This window comes from Mauremys mutica, chromosome 2, assembly GCF_020497125.1.
Source record: "Mauremys mutica isolate MM-2020 ecotype Southern chromosome 2, ASM2049712v1, whole genome shotgun sequence".
Lineage (NCBI taxonomy): Eukaryota > Metazoa > Chordata > Testudines > Geoemydidae > Mauremys > Mauremys mutica.
Genome location: NC_059073.1, coordinates 248,917,216 through 248,933,826, shown reverse-complemented (window position 1 = coordinate 248,933,826; position 16,611 = coordinate 248,917,216). Strand labels below are relative to the sequence as shown.

Genomic DNA, 16,611 nt, shown 5'->3' with positions numbered 1-16,611 from the left:
GCTGTGTAAAGATTCATAGAGTCATAGATTCTAGGACTGGAAGGGACCTTGAGAGGTCATCGAGTCCAGTCCCCTGCCCTCATGGCAGGACCATATACTGTCTAGACCATCCCGGATAGACATTTATCTAACCTACTCTTAAATATCTCCAGAGATGGAGATTCCACAACCTCTCTAGGCAGTTTATTCCAGCGTTTAACCACCCCGACAGTTAGGAACGTTTTCCTAATGTCCAACCTAAACCTCTCTTGCTGCAGTTTAAGCCTATTGCTTCTTGTTCTATCCTTAGAGGCTAAGGTGCTCTTCTTTAACAGCTCTCCATCTCAAATCCTCTGTTTCACCTTGATACAAGTACAGCATAAGCAGAGGCAGGACAAATTTCCCCATGCTGCTCTGCCTCTGTGTCTCAACCCTGAACTGGCAGGCCTCTTCTGTGAGAGTGAGAGTGTGACCCATTTAGAGCTTGCTCCTGCTCCCATTGGAGTCCATGGGAATTTTGCAGAACTTAAGCAGAAGCAAATGGAGGGTTTTTTTGTTTGTCTGACTGTTGTTTTTATGGTGCCTCCTTTAAGTTCTGTGGAGGTGGTCTTGTGATGCAGACACTTATTGACTGAGAACTGATTGTGATAGCCAGCATTTATTAGTACTTTATTAGTGCATAAAGTACCACACAAGTGCTGAGTATTATTAATAATTAACTTAACTTGGACTACCAAATAGTAATCAAATGGTATCAAATTTCAGTCATTACTAATGCAGGACAGAGTCAAACCTGTGTCCCTTCACCAGCCTCCTGAACCATTCACTCTTCTCCAATATTTACTTAGTTTATAGTATTATTGGCCCACTCTAATAAGATGATCTTTACTAAAATTTCAAAGTTATGTAAAGGTATTTTAGACAGGACTGGTAGCTCTGTCTATTATTAAGATTGCCCAGTATGTCCCATTATATGACACTGTTTTCAGTTGTTTATAACTTTGTCCAACTTTAACTGTTCAGGCTGAAATTTTACATGTTGGGCATCTGTATTCAGGCTCAATTCTTCTGGAAAATGTTGTCCAAAATGGTTCTGCCATTTCTGAGAATGAGGTTAGGAAAAAATAGGCTGTTTGGCTCATCTTAAAAAAAAATCTGGTGACCTTTTCTTTGAACAGCTCTAGCATCCTCAGGCTTTGGAGCAGGGACTTGAAATTTGGTAGTGGGTGAAGGATATGCCTTTTTGCCAGCACCATGGAAGTCTGCCTAAATTTGGCCAAGTAATAAGTCTCTGAAAAATCATAGTTTGCATATGCTCGGTAGCGACTTGCTAGAGCTTAACACCTAATATCTCTAAAGATTCCACCCTCTCTGAGCATGCCCCAGCCTCTCCTAGTTCTTAGTGCTGACCTGATTGCGCATGCACCATCCTATCAGAGAGCAACTGAGTATGCCTCCTCCAGCCCAGGGCTAGAGGGAAAAAACTGGATTGTTCCTGTTCAGCCTTCTGCTGGCCTTCTGCACAGAGGTGAATTTCACCCAAAGAGTGCAAGAATCTTGACTGTGTCTATCCCCTGGGCTGGGAGTAACTCCTTTCTCCATATCCTCAGTCTTGCACATCCACAAAGTCAGTCACAAGCTGTCCCTTAACCACTGGAATCAACTGCAGAATTCTGTCCATAACACAGACAAAGGCTTGCTGCTAAAGCTTAAAAGACAAAGTATCCACCACCACCACCCCCTGCCACCGCCCCCCAAAAGGCAAAAGAGTCTGGCTGTGACAAGAGTCTTCCTGCAGATATTTGTATCATCCTGCTCTTCTAGAAGTCCCATCAAAGCCATACAGAAGCTTTTTTTCTTAATTAATTAGTATGTCATTACACAGCAGTTACCATCTATCCCTTGGGGATTGTATGCAAGGAAAAGGCAGCTTTGTCCCCATCAAAATCTTGTCAATTAATTTTTAAATTTTAATTTGCAGATCTCTCTCTCTCTTATGACTTGTTCTCATAATTACCACAGTAACTGAAGAGCTGGCTTTCCCCTCTCTCCACAGGGATGAATGAATATTCCAACAGCTGTCCCACTGGGAATGCCACTCAAATTTTAACCACTTTCCTGCCACATCAAAGCAGAAGGGAAGGGATACTTTGAATTACATTGCAGAGCCATAGAGTTTAAGGTCAGAAGGGACCATAAGATTGTCCAGTCTGACTTTCTGTGCATCACACGCCATTGAATTTCATCCAGTTATTCCAGTAATGAGCACAATAAGTTGTGGTTTTGGCTAAAGCATATCTTCCGGAAAGGCAGCCAGTCTTATTTGAAGACATGGGAAATCCACCACTTCCCTTGGTAATTTGTTCCAGTGGTTAATCACCCTCATTGTTAAAAATGTGTGCCTTATTTCTGATTAGATTGTCTGGCTTCAGGTTCTGGGCATTGGCATTGGTTCTTGTTATGCCTTACTTCACTATACTGAAAAGCCCTTTGGTGCCAGGTATTTTCTCCTTATGAAGGTACTTATACACTGTAATCAAATCATTTCTCAGTTTGGTCTTTGATAAATTGAACAGATACAGTAACTCATCGCTTAATGTTGTAGTTATGTTCCTGAAAAATGCAACTTTAAGTGAAATGATGTTAAGTGAATCCAATTTCTCCATAAGAATTAATGTAAATAGTGGGGAAAATTTTTTCATCAGACAAAAGACTATATATATATATATATATATATATATAAACACACAGTATACGTTTTAAACAAACAATTTAATACTGTCAAGTATCAGAGGGGTAGCCGTGTTAGTTTAGATCTGTAAAAGCAGCAAAGAGTCCTGTGGCACCTTATAGACTAACAGACATATAGGAGCATGAGCTTTCATGGGTGAATACCCACTTCATCAGATGCAATTTAATACTGGTACACAGAGATGATGATTGCGAAGCTTGGTTGAAGTGGTGAAGTCAGAGGGTGGGATATTTCCCAGGAAATGCCTTACTGCTAAATGGTGAACTAGCAATCGGCTGAGCCTTCAAGGGTTAACCCATTGAAAGGCAGCACGAATGGAGGGAGGGGAGACAGCATGGCAGACAGAGACACACACCGTGTGTGTGTGTGAGAGAGAGATGCACATTGCCCCTTTAAGTACACTGACCCCATTCTAAGTACACTGCCTTTTCAAGTAGATCAGGAAGTTGAGACAGCAGCTGCTGCCCAAGCTCCCTCCATCCTGAGCCCTGTCGTGTTCCCCCCGCCCCGCTCTATGGAGATGGGATAAGTGGGGTGCAGGAGCAGGGGAGAGGGGAACACCCTGACATTAGTCCCCCTCATATCACCCCCGCATAGCAAGCAGGAGGCTCTGGGGAGCAGCTCCAAGGCAGAGGGCAGGAGCAGCACATGGCAGTGGGGGGGCAGCAGGCTTGCTGGGCAGCTGTCGCACAGGGAACTTAGGGGAATGGGGAGCTGATGGGGGGCTGCCAGTCCACCTTGGTCCCAGGCCCCCACGAGCTAGCTCCAATGGGCTGCTCTTCCTGCAAGCAGTGGACAAAGCAGGTGGCTGCCAAACGATGTTATAAGGGAGCATTACGCAACTTTAAATGAGCATGTTCTCTAATTGATCAGCAATGTAACAACGAAACAACGTTAACCAGGATGACTTTAAGTGAGGAGTTACTGTAGACCTCCTTAAGTCTCTCGCTGTAAAGCTGTTCTCCAACCCTAAAGTTATTTTTGTGGCTCTTTTCTGCACCCTCTCCAGTTTGTCAACATCCTTTTTAAAATGTTGACCCAAGGAATGTATGCACTATTCCAGTATCAGTCTCACCAATGCCATATACAGAGGTAGAATCATAGAATTATAGAATATCAGGGTTGGAAGGGACCTCAGGAGGTCATCTAGTCCAACCTCCTGCTCAAAGCAGGACCAATTCCCAACTAAATCATCCCAGTCAGGGCTTTGTCAAGCCTGACCTTAAAAACCTCTAAGGAAGGAGATTCCACCACCTCCCTAGGTAACCCATTCCAGTGCTTCACCACTCTCTGAGTGAAAAAGTTTTTCCTAATATCCAACCTAAACCTCCCCCACTGCAACTTGAGACCATTACTCCTTGTTCTGTCATCAGGTACCACTGAGAACAGTCTAGATCCATCCTCTTTGGAACCCCCTTTCAGGTAGTTGAAAGCAGCTATCAGGAAGGTAAAATCACTTCCCTACTACTTGTTACTCCCACTTGTACATCCATGTATCGCATTAGCCCCTTTTGCCACAGCATTGCATGGGGAGCTCATGTTGAGTTTCTTGTCCACTATGACCCCTAAATACTTTTCAGAGTCACAGCTTTTCAGGATATAGTCTCCCATTCTGTAGGTATGGTGTGCAAATTTTCTCTATAAAACTCAATAGAAAGTTCCTCCAAGTTTAGAATGTAATATGGACATTGAAATAAAAGACAAACAAAAGAAAGTGGCTGAGAAATCAAAATAAGAAGGAAGGAGCATTAAATTACACTTTTTCTGTGGAAATAACAGTGAAATAGGGAAAAGAGACCTGCTATGAGAAAGGTGACAGATGTTCACAGAAACTTCCTGGTGGGCATGATAAAGCCAAGCAGCTTTTTGTAAAGGGATTAATGTTGTTGAAAAACATCTGTGACAGAATTTCTCTGAAAATAAAGTCAACCAAATTAGCACAGCCTCAGAAACAATTTTTCATTTTGGGGGTATTTTTTTAAATATGTGATTCTGTAGCTCAGCCTAAAAAAGTAATGTGATGCCTGTAATGTGGTGATAAAGACTTTTTGTTGTACTTAGAGAAACATTAGTTGACAGAGTAATGTGTATTTTCTTTTCATTTTTTAAAAGGACACCATGGTTAAAAACTATATTAAAAATATCTTCATACCTCTGTCTCCAATCCTGCCACTGGATCTGCATGGGAGTGAGGATCCAACCATGGGAAACCAAATATAGGACTGGGCCTAAGTTACATGTAAAATGGTATTTTAAAAATCTTTTATTTTCTAAATAGGGGCAGATTTTCAGGACCAGCCTCCATCTTTACAGGAGTAAACATTTCTAGATAATCTAATCACTTGTTGGGACCCACAAACGAGAAGTTTGAAGTCTATCTTGTAAAGTGTCCCTTTGCAGTTCAGTGCAGATGCAATTATTTCTGGACACAAAATTGCTCCTATAAATTATAGACCAGATCAAAGTATATCTGATAGCCTAATCCATAGTTTGTATGCCTGAGGAGGTAGCACATCTTCAAATAATTTTGTTTTAATCTGTTTCCATTGGAATTTATATTAAAAATAGAACAAAAAGAATAATTTTCTGGAAATGTTTTTATTGGCCTTATGTTTTATACAAATCTTATTTTACCAAATCAAAATTTGGTCCCAAATTATTAAACATTCCTTTCTCTGCCAAGTGTGTCACAAAGACAAGGTGAGTGAGGTAATATCGTTTATTAGACTAACTTCTGTTGGTGAAAGAGACAAGCTTTTGAGTCACACGGAGCTCTTCTGCAGGTCTGGGAAATGTACTCAGAGTGTCACAGCTAAATACAAGGTGGAACAGATTGTTTAGCATAAGTAGTTAACACACATTTCAAGGGACCATTCAAGGTGAAGTGGCCTGTTAACACCCCATTAGTCATCCAGTATCTCTATTCAGTCAATGTTTTTTAGGCCTGGTCTACACTGGGATGGGGTGGGGGGTCGATGTAAGATACGCAACTTCAGCTACGAGAATAGTGTAGCTGAAGTTGACATATCTTAGTTCGACTTACCTGCCATCCTCATGGCGCGGGATCAACGGCCGCAGTTCCCCGTCGACTCTGCTTCCACCTCTCACCCTGGTGGTGGTCCGGAGTTGACGGGGAGCGCGTTCGGGGATCGATTTATTGTGTCTAAATGAGACGCAATAAATCAATCCCCAATAGATAGATCACTACCCGCCGATCCGGCGGGTAATGTGGACGTACCCTTAGCGTCTACCAAAGTTATGAATTGAAGTTCCTAGGCTTGTGTTTTGAAAGTGTTGTGCAGATTTCCTTTGAGAATGAGGACTGGGAGGTCAGATTGATTGTGTTGTGAAAAGTGTTCACCCCTAGGTGATAGAGTGTTTTTGACTTTTATCATTTTTCAGTGAGAGTTCATTTGAGAGCATAGTGATTGTCTCATTTCACCCACACAGTTGCTATTGGGGCATTTAGTGCACTGGATGAAGTACACCACATGTTGTAATGGGCAAGTGTGTTGTGAGAATGTTGATCATCAGAGCAGTGGAGATATGCCTACAGGCTTTGCATTTCTTTTTCTGGCAGGGGCTGCTGCTGCTTTGAGTTGGTATATCCTAGTCTGTGGAGAGCTTGCTTCTGATGATGAGCTCGGAGAGGTTGGGGGTTGTTTGAAGGCCAAAAGAGAGGGTTCAGGAAAGGTTCCTTTCAGAATGTGGTGTCCGTTGTGTATGTGTTGTAATTGTTTGATGATACTCTGTATAGGTTCCAGTGTGGGGTGTGGTAAGTGACGACTAGGTGTGTGCAGTTGGAGGAGGTTTTATTTCTGTATGGAAGCAGCTTTCTTGGGGTACTTGGGTGGCCTGTTCCATGATGTGATCTACTTCTCTGGTGGAGTGTCCTTGTTTGGAGAAGGCAGTTTTAAGTGTGTTAAGGTGTATATCCCAGTTTTTCTCCTCTGAGTCTATTCTGTGGTATCTGAGTGCCTGGCTGTAGATAAATTTCTTGGTGTGTTTGGGTGGTTACTAGGTCTGTGAGGGCAGGTGTGATTATGTGTGGATTTCTTGTATATAGTTGTTTCTAGGGTTCCATTATTGAAGCTGATTGTAGTGTTCAGGGAGTTGATGCTAGTGTGGGAGGGTTCTAGAGAGAATTTGATGGATGGGTGGTGATTATTGAAGTTGTGGTAGAAATCTATGATGGAGTGTAAGTCATTGGTACAGAAAATGAAAATATCATCAACATATCTCAGGGATATCATTGGTTTTGTGTTGCATTTGTCTAGAAATTCTTCCTCAAGGTGTCCCATTAAGATGTTGGCATATTGTGGAGCCATCCTACTACCCATCACTGTTCCCATGGTTTGGACAAAGTGTTTATTGTTGAATGTAAAATTGTTATGGGTGAGGATGAAATGGATGAGTTTGATGGTGTGTTTGGGGTGGATATCTAAGGGTTGTCCATTATCTTGTAAATATTTGAGGCAGGCAGAAATGCTGTAATTGTGAGGGATGTTAATGTATTGGGTGGTGATATCTATAATGACAAAGATGGTGTTCTGAGGAGGTTATTAATGTTGTGGAGTTTCTGGAGGAAGTCAGTTGTGTGGTGGAGGAAGCTGCCCCTTTGTGTGGTGAATAGTTGGAGGATGGGTTCTATGAGTCCTGATATTCCTTCAGTCAGAGTGCTGTGGCCAGATATGATGGGTCTGCCTGGGTTCCCTTGTTTGTGTATTTTGGGAAGTATATAGAAGGTCCCTGGGGTGGATTTGTGGGGAATGAAGTTGTGGGGTAGAGTTTCTCTTTGAGTTGTTTGAGGAAGGATTTGATGATATCCTTAAATTCCTGAGTAAATTGTGGTGTGGGGTTGTCTTTGAGTTCTTTATAGTTGGTGTATGGCAGTGGTTCTCAACCTATTTACTAGATGTGGCCCACAATGTGTTATGTGGTCTGCATGCAATACTACCTGCATGGCCCTGAGGATGTCACATGGGCCACAGCTGTGTGCTGATTGGGCCACAAGTTGAGAACCACTTGTGTATAGTATAGTAAGTATATCACAGACATTAATGAAAGTAGCTGTGTTTCTTGCTTTCTTGAAGAAAATAATGAAGCACACCTCTCTGTTCATAATGTGACACTCCCATTCAATTTAAAAATCTGTCATGTTGCCCTCAGGACAACATGGACCCCTACAGAGTCCCACAGATGCTAGCAGATCACACTGTAAGATTGGGGACCTGGACAGTAAAGTGCAAATCTCTTTTATTTATTAATTTCTATATTGAACCTGGAGGTGATGGGAAAGTTTAATGTGTGCTAAGAGCGTAGAATGGTATCTTCCTAAATTCTTAATTTGTGCATGGTAGCTCAGGTCTGAGAGTCATGCAGCCAGGGCCAAGTTAGAGAACAACGATAAAACTTTAGGCATGAGGTGCCCTGCATTCTCATGAGGTAGATTCTTCAGCTTGTGAGTAGATGGGGATGTCCCCTTTGTATCCCTGAGAAATGACCTTTCACATCGATTATCAGTAGAATGAAGAGAGCTTAGTTCATTTCTTCTAGTTTAAGGAGTTGTAGAAAGACTAGGCATGGGAAATTATGTACAGGGAAGCAGATTGTTCCACATGTATCTACTGTTGTTACCCAGGATTTTCAGAAGCCACAGCAGTGGTAACTTAGCTATTTCATTCCAGGCGGTGTCAAGAATAAATCAATGGGAACACAGCAATTCCGTCTGATAAAAGATTAATGCAAGTAAGGGTGCTCTGTTTAAAACTGCAGTTTATTAGATTTAAGCACACACAGACATAAGCAATAAATTTAGAACATCCCAAATATTTACCTAAAATCTGGAACAGTATTGAATAATTAACAGCAGGTTCACAGTGGCCAGTTGCTCACCCACTGAGGAGAAAAGGTGTTGGGAAAAATGTCTCTCAAGATGGCTTCAGAGGATTGCTCCATGTACACTGTATTAGCTAATCTTTTATAACTAACTTCTACAAAATACATAGGTCATAGTGACCCCTTCTAAATAATCACTTTTCCTAACTTTCAATAAATTACTTATCAACAAACATTCCTAACAATCTTAATCATAATAAACTTCTATATCAGAGGCGCCCAGATTCAAGGTTTTCCGTCCACTTATTTTCTTTCAGTTTCAATTGTTGACTTTTTCTTCCCCTCCTCCCATTCTCATTAGCAGAAATTGCCAGCTAGTTTTGACCTTGCCTCTAAAAGCCTGCTTTCAAATTAACCCTATACTATGTGGTGTTCTATTTTATTAATTCATGGTGGCTGAATGCACATAATAGGATTGCAATTAGCGTGATCACATTCTGGAGTACACCCCTACCCCTCAAATCCAGGGTAACACTCTAGGATTCTTACACCATCCTTTGAGGCTACTGGACTCTATGGACTAATGGTCTTATTGAGTATAGTAATTCTTATGTTCCTACAGACAGTTCAGAATTCTTGGTTCCGTTAGGTTGTCCCATCATGTATAGAAGGTTATATGGGTGTGATGAGTGACCAGTGATGAGACAGAAGCAAGGAGTAGCCTTGAAAGTGATGCAGAAGGGGATGTGGAGTCCCTGAAGGGACTCATAAAGACTGGTGATGAGGCAGGGAAGATGAATTTGGCAGCTGTGCCATGTGGATGGTCTAGAAGGAATGAGAGAAGAAGGTTACAGTAATTGAGGTAGGAGGTTATTGAAGCATTGACAAGGGTATTGGCAGTGGGGATAGAAAAGAAGATGATGTTAATATTCCAGTTTATACATACATATATTCTAAAGTCTTTCTTCAGGACATATGGGAATGACCAACATCTCTAGGGAATTGAAACTATAAATAGTAAATTAGACCCATAGAATAATTTATTTTTAAACAACTGGTTTATTCATTGTACCTATTTTACACAACCTGGGAGGAGGAAAAAGTCTTCCTTTTTAACAAACCTCACACACACCACATATCTGAAAAACCCTTGAGTAAAAACAGCTGCTGTTCTGTGCTTTGATTCCTCTAGACCTGGCACCAATGGAAAATGTGATACAAGAAACTATTGACTATACTCGCCAACGGAAAATATACAACCAGCCAGTACTGCATAACCAAACAGTGCACTTTCGCCTGGCAGAATTCGCAACTGAGGTGGAACTTGTTCGCTCTCTGCTCTACCAGGCTGTTGGTAAGCTTCCACATTTGGCTTCAGGAATATACTCTTAATATCAAAAAATTGTCATGATTGGAAAAATATGGGAAGGATGTTGGGAGTGAGGTTATCCTGCAGTCAGTGACTTACTGTAGAATGTGTGCTTTTATTTTAGCGCTCTATATAAGAGGCAATGATGTGACCAAATTTGCTTCCATGGCTAAACTAAAGGCAGGTCGTCTAGCCCGTGAGCTGAATGATAATTGCCTCCAGTTCTGGGGAGGAATGGGATTCACCAATGAGGTGCTAGTGAGCAGACTCTACAGGTGAGTCACTGTTTGAAAATGTGAAAGGTTTTGACTCTGCTTTAAATAACTTTGACCAAATATATTCAGTATTAAAAACCCTAAATGGGATGTTTGCTCTTTCCAATTTTGCTTCAGTGTAAATAATCTGGAACAGACCCCCAGTTGATGTAAATAATGAAGTTCCATTGGAGTTACGCAAACCACAGATCTGATCCTCCTGCCTGATCCTGCAGTGGGGATCCACAGGGAGCGAGTTTCATTGGCTCCAATGTGACTTTGCCCAGGTGTAACAGTCAAGGAACATGGAAGAAGATCCCTTTTGTTGGATCACAGCTTTAAACAGTAATTGTGTGGTTCAATCTACCCACAAGGCTCAGCAGAAGCTCAAGTAAAGGGAGTGGTGGTGACTCCATATCCTTCTACAATTCACCATTAGCCCTATATGTCTCTAAGGCAGTAGCTCCAGAGAGAAAGACCTCTTAATGACAGGTCCTTTCCCCATTAGCAAGGGGGTGCTTATCGTAGGTGCTCCTGACACAAATTACAGAACCAAGATGAAAATGAAAGAGCAACAGAACTTGACCCCCCCTAAAAATGGATGAAGGAGTCTACCTTTAGGCTCTTGTTTTTGAAACTCAACACTCCACACAGCTCCAACAACCCTTCCCCTGGTTGACCTCCCAGTAGTCTTCTCTGGCAGCCTGTGTGGGGCTAGGTCAAAGATCCTTTCCAAGACATGTGATGGAATGAAGTTCTGCCCCCTGCTCCCTCAATACAGCCCCTTGGATGGGATTTCAGACATGCAGAGGCCTTGCACTGGCCCTACACACCATGAGTAAATTTTACCTGTAGAGACTCAATGGGCTTTTAAAAGGGAGATGCCAAACTATACACCCTGAGCCCAGTGAGATTCATGCAAAGATGATAAAAACAGAGGGAAGAGAAGTACTGACTATAGAAATGAGCCAATAATCCTTTAAGTGGGATGCTGGCTCCAGTGCCCTGTACTCTTTTGGAGAACAGTTATAGCCTATATGCCAAATGAAGTTAATGCTGCATGCATTGTTACATAAACAAAATATGGATCTTAAATTCTCCTGCTTATAGTAGATTTCAGCTTGCATAGTAATCCTCATAATAAGATGTCTAACAAAGTGTTTAGTGGAATCAGGGTTAGGTCTGTCAAGACATTAGTACATACACCATTTCTGTGTAAAGTGGCAATAGGAAAATTGAAAAAATGGAAGTTATAAAAAGTTTACTTCTTTATGTATTACTTTGTTTTTAGAAATAAAGCTCTTGAAGTACTTTTACTAAAAATTACATCAGAGCATGGGATATAAACTGTCAACAGTCTCATTGCTAACAACCTCTTCTGTTAAACCAGTGCAACAGAAGAAGGAAAATGTTGTTTAAAAACATCTGATAGAAAACTGCTGTCCCTTTGTTCGAAATGCTGTAGAACTACTGCTTCAGAGAGGCAAGCTTGATGTGGGCTGGCTGAAAAAGAGAGCTCGGCTGTGTTGACCACAAGGTAGTGATGTGGCAATTTCCCGAGCTGGGAGCAGTGTAAGTGTTTCATTCCCCAGAGCATCTTTCTGCAAACTGCCTGCCCTTTTCAGAACATGCTGCTATTGGCACTGGTGCTGTAATACATTTGTATTACATAAGCCACAGGAGTAGGATTTATGTGGAGGATGGAAATAAATCTCATGCATTTGGATGGGTTTGATTTGTCCTCTGAACTTGTGGTTTTGGCACTATTGCTACTTCTGGGAGCACCCGCCTGACTCTGAGACATGGCTGTTCTGGGCCCATTCCAAGATAGCTACTAAGCAGACTAGCACATTTCCTATTGGGATCTATCCTGTGCCTGCCATCTAATATTAAAGAAATAAATCCTTGCCACCTTAAAAGAAAAAGCATGATAAATAGACCTAAATGATGATGGTCACACTCCAGAATTTGGTTATGAACTAATACAATTCCATGGTTGGATAATCATAGTCACCAGAGAGGTGAAGTAAGAATATCACCTGAAGGAACAAACACAGGTTTACTCTGTGATCCATTGTAATCTCTACTAATAAACAAAGCAGCAAGTCTCCTAATACTAGTTCTTCATTTTACTCAGACATTGCTGTAATCAGTTCACATCACTGTGACGTTTGTACAGCAGCAAGCGGCTGTTACTGTAAGTGCTTGGCATTTTCATTCAGTCATACCATGAGAATTAGTTTGCAAAGTAATCCTTAGTAAGCAGTGTTAGTGCCTGACACACAGGTCAGTCTGCTATTACTTCAGCAAGCATCATGCACTATGATAACTGTTTAATAAATTCAGCTTTTAAATTGCTTAATAGTGTTGGTAGGGAATTTTAACCAGACATTGTACAAACCTGTCTGCCAAGTTGTTTTATTAACTATCACTTTAAGTTCAATAATTCTTAAATCATTTGTTCTACAAAAGTATTTCCAACGTATAGGGTTGTTAGAAGGAATTAATTAAATCTAGTTACGACTCCTTCTCACCAGACACATCCTGCTGGTTTTATATAATGCATTTCCCAGATGTTTCACTTCTTATATCTCAGTGTTTATTAAATAAAATATAGTAAGGATTTTTCTTTTCTTTTTTGGGCAGAGAGGAGGAGGAGAAAACCAATTTCTCTCACTGATTCCAGATATATGATTTTTTCATGGAAACATCCCCATTTTATATAGGCAGACATCTTCCATATATTACACATTTGGATATTCAACAAACTTAGATTTCATTTTAATATAACATGACTTTTTTAGCTTGTCAGTGACTAAGTAATTTACTTTATTAGAAACTATTTAAATTTGTAAAGGATTATGATCAACTTGAAATCTAGTCATCACAAAATTTTTTTACAGTAGTTTCAAATACTACAAGCTACTTTGAACTTCTGCCAGCTGTTACGGTGTTGCATTCCTGCTTTTTAAATCTCGCGCTCCTGCTTTTTAAATGTTTTTCTTCCCAAGTTGCTGTGTGTAAAACCCAAGCAAGCAACAGGGGAAATTGATTATTGGCTATACATATGAAACAGGTTAAATGACTGTAAATGGTGCTGCCAAATGTACAAAGTGGGGTAAAACAAAGTTTTTTTTTCTCAAATACCTTTTAGTTTTTGCTAGGCAAAGTTTTATTAGTAACAGATAAAAATTATAAGTGTGATTTTTAAGTTGTTACTTTGAATAACCAAGCATTTGCTGTCACATTATCTTTGTTTTTTAGAAAATGTTTAAAAAGTCAGTGTAACTTTTTATGCTGTTGTTCAAACAGACCATAAATCTTATGAACATATACATCTGATCTAGAATGACTAAGTAATTTCTTCTTTTCTTGATATGTGTCCGATTACCACAATGTCACTATTGAATTGAGGAGTGGTGGTTTAGCAGAACAATTTTTTTCCCCAGGAAAAATCAAATTTACAAAGAAAATAGGAAAGAGAGGGGCATGGTGGTTTATGGCCTGAGTAGCTATAAGAATTTAGGCATCGCGGGTGGGGATGGCTCAGTGGTGTAACAGCCAGCTTTTCAATTAATATTGCTGAAACCACTCACTCAAAAGTAAGTAGGGTTAGAGCAGCCCTTCCAGGAAGATAAACTGAGTGATAGTAAGGCCTTAAAAAATAGTCTTATCAGATCCAGGTGGATGTTGGATACTGTGATTGATTTTAAGTAATAATATTTACTCCCAAGTCATTGTGCAAAAATGGACTGCCCTCAGTGTTCTGAAGAACCCCCGCTGCTGTTTGATTACGACACTTCACTACACAGATCACTGAAGTTAAAGGATGCAAGATGCCTTTTCTCCCTAGAACCCTTTTAGGGAACCTGCTCTCTCTACCCTCCACCCCCAGCGGACACATTTCCAGAGAACAGATGGGCCCCAGTTCATTTTGTAAAGTGCAGCCTTCATCCTGGTGAACCTGGAGGTTTCAAGTGTTAGCCTAACAAACTTGGACAATCCACTGTTGACAATGGAACACCAAGCTGCTCTTTAAAGGTTTCTCTGGGAGATTTTTAAAGCTGTAGGAAGGTAACAAAAGGGTAAATCCTTCATAAGCTTTACTTGGAAGGGGAAACAAAGTTACTGAAATTCAGAGCTAGCATTATACATGAAGATAGCCTAAAGTTTGGAAATGCAGTTATGTCTGAAGCAACGTTGTGTTTTTTCTTTTCAAATAACCGCAAAGCATTCTTCACTCTGATTGATGTGTATGTACAATATTAGCTAGAGTATGTTTCTGTGTAATAAAACCAGAGGAAAAGTAACTTTGTAGTAACTAAACGTGGGGGGAGGGGCAAGAAACATTTCAGTTCAGCATGAGTTTTCAGCTGATGTATCATACAAATGTTTTCACCCATTATTTGTCTCTGCAGAGACTCAAGATTACTGTCAATAGGAGCTGGTGCAGATGAAGTCATGCTTTCCATTATATGCAAATATATGGAAACTCTTCCACAAAAGTAGTAACACCCAGCAACAGTTACATTTCTTCATTGAAAATTCATGAGAGAGATAACAGTATATTGATTACATACTGAAAGAATAAGCAATATATCTCAGGTGATTAAGTGAAATTTTCTAGCATTTATGTCAATGATCTACTAGTGCCTTTGTATACAAAATTTCTTGTACCATAACTTTTAAATTAAATATTGAAATTAAAAAGGAAGTAATCTGAAAACATGTATCCTCTTGCAACATTTTTTCTCTTATTGCAGACCAGTTGCTGCTTTTGAGTGGTCTAGTGCATATTAAGTAAATGGAGTGAGTGTCTACTTATATAAGCAAGCTACACCTACAGTTAAAAAACCTAAGCCATGATCAAATTGTGTGCTGCCTTGCCATGTCCAATGCAAGAGAGAATTCTACCAGTAGTTTACTTAAGCAAATTTTAATGTAAAACTGCACTGAACAACTGCCCTTCACTCCAAATCTTCCCATTTCATGTTGAGGTGCTTGATGTCATTCAGAACTGTCGTTTCCATGTTATTTGCGGTCTTCCTCTCTTTCTTCTTGCGTTTTCTGGCTTCCATTCAAGGGCGGTATTTGGTAAGCATTCTTTTTCCATTCTCAGCACATGTCCCAGCCACTGATTTCTTCTTTTGTAGGTTATTTGTGAGAGGGTAACTTGTCCAGTAATTTTTCTGCTTTCTTCATTTGTCTTCCTATCTCTATATGTTGTTCCCAATATTCATATGCATCCAGCTTTTGCGTATCTTTCTTGGTAAGTTGCCATGTCTCACTGCTATATGTTGTGATGGCGATAACATTTGCTTTGTACACATTCAATTTTGTCTTGAGGGAGATTTTTTGAGTTGCTGGATGGTTTTGAGTCTTCCAAATGCAGCGTTTGCCTTCCTGATTCTTCTTGTTATTTCCTCTCAACTGGTACCATCTTGGCTGATAGTACTTCCAAGATATGCAAAATTGTCCACCTTCTCCAGTTTCTCTTCAATTTTGATTTCTGTCTCTACAGTCCCTATTAACATGACTTTAAATTTCTTTGCATTGTATCTCAAACCTGTCTTCTCCATTACTTGGTTTGTGCATTTTTTTGTAGTCTGCTGGCAATAAATGTAAAGTTTAGTTTTACATTATACTTGCACTGAATCAAAATTAGTCTTTACATTTATTTCAATCTTATCTGTACCTTCAAAATTGACTTTGGTCATTCCTCCCACCACTTTTAGATGAGAACAAAGCCTTTTAAATGGAAACAAAAAATCACAGCTGTCAGAACCATCTTACTGCAAAAAAATGCTTTTGATAGGATTACTCCTCATTAACATGGAGAATTTTCATAGTTTAGTAATAAATCATAAAGTATGTTTTAAGGAATCTCCACAACACTGTGGGCTTAATTCTTTAAAGATATTTCCTATAAGTATCATGACAGCTAATATAAAAGTACATTGCAACTCAAAATACTTGTATTACTTGTACAGTAAAATATCATTTGCATTAAGTGCAAGAGCCATTACTAAAATTACTAATTTTAAAAAAATCTCACCACCACAGCAATTAAATTTAGAAACAAAAGCAAAGATAATTACAATATACTTTGTAGAACTTTGTGAACAATGGACATTTTGGTTTGCTGGCAGTTCCGAAAATGAAAACAAAAAAATAAAAATCATTTTGAGTTGAATTAAACATTTTTGTTTGATCCAGAAAAAAAATGTTAGTTAACATTTGGTTTTTAATAAAATTAAAATAAAATTAAAAGGAAATTTCAAATAGTTGTTTCAAACTGAAATATTTAGTTTAAAAAATGTCAAAACAAAACTCAGGTGTTTTTTTTTGCCAAAACAATTTGCTGAAATCAATGAAAATTCACAAAGTGTTGTGGTCATCCCAAATCTGCACTTTTCACC

At 39.8% G+C, this 16,611-nt stretch overlaps 1 protein-coding gene across 1 annotated transcript in view; it reads left to right on the top strand.

Moving 5' to 3' along the window:
- The window catches only part of LOC123363804 (probable acyl-CoA dehydrogenase 6), a 153,468-nt gene extending 137,112 nt beyond the window's left edge, over positions 1 to 16,356 (top strand). The window contains exons 7-9 of the mRNA XM_045005208.1: positions 9,762 to 9,923; positions 10,063 to 10,213; positions 14,611 to 16,356. Of these exons, the coding sequence (XP_044861143.1) occupies positions 9,762 to 9,923; positions 10,063 to 10,213; positions 14,611 to 14,701 (404 nt within the window). The 3' untranslated portion in view covers positions 14,702 to 16,356. The remainder of the gene's footprint in view (positions 1 to 9,761; positions 9,924 to 10,062; positions 10,214 to 14,610) is intronic.
- The last annotated feature ends 255 nt before the right edge of the window (positions 16,357 to 16,611 follow it).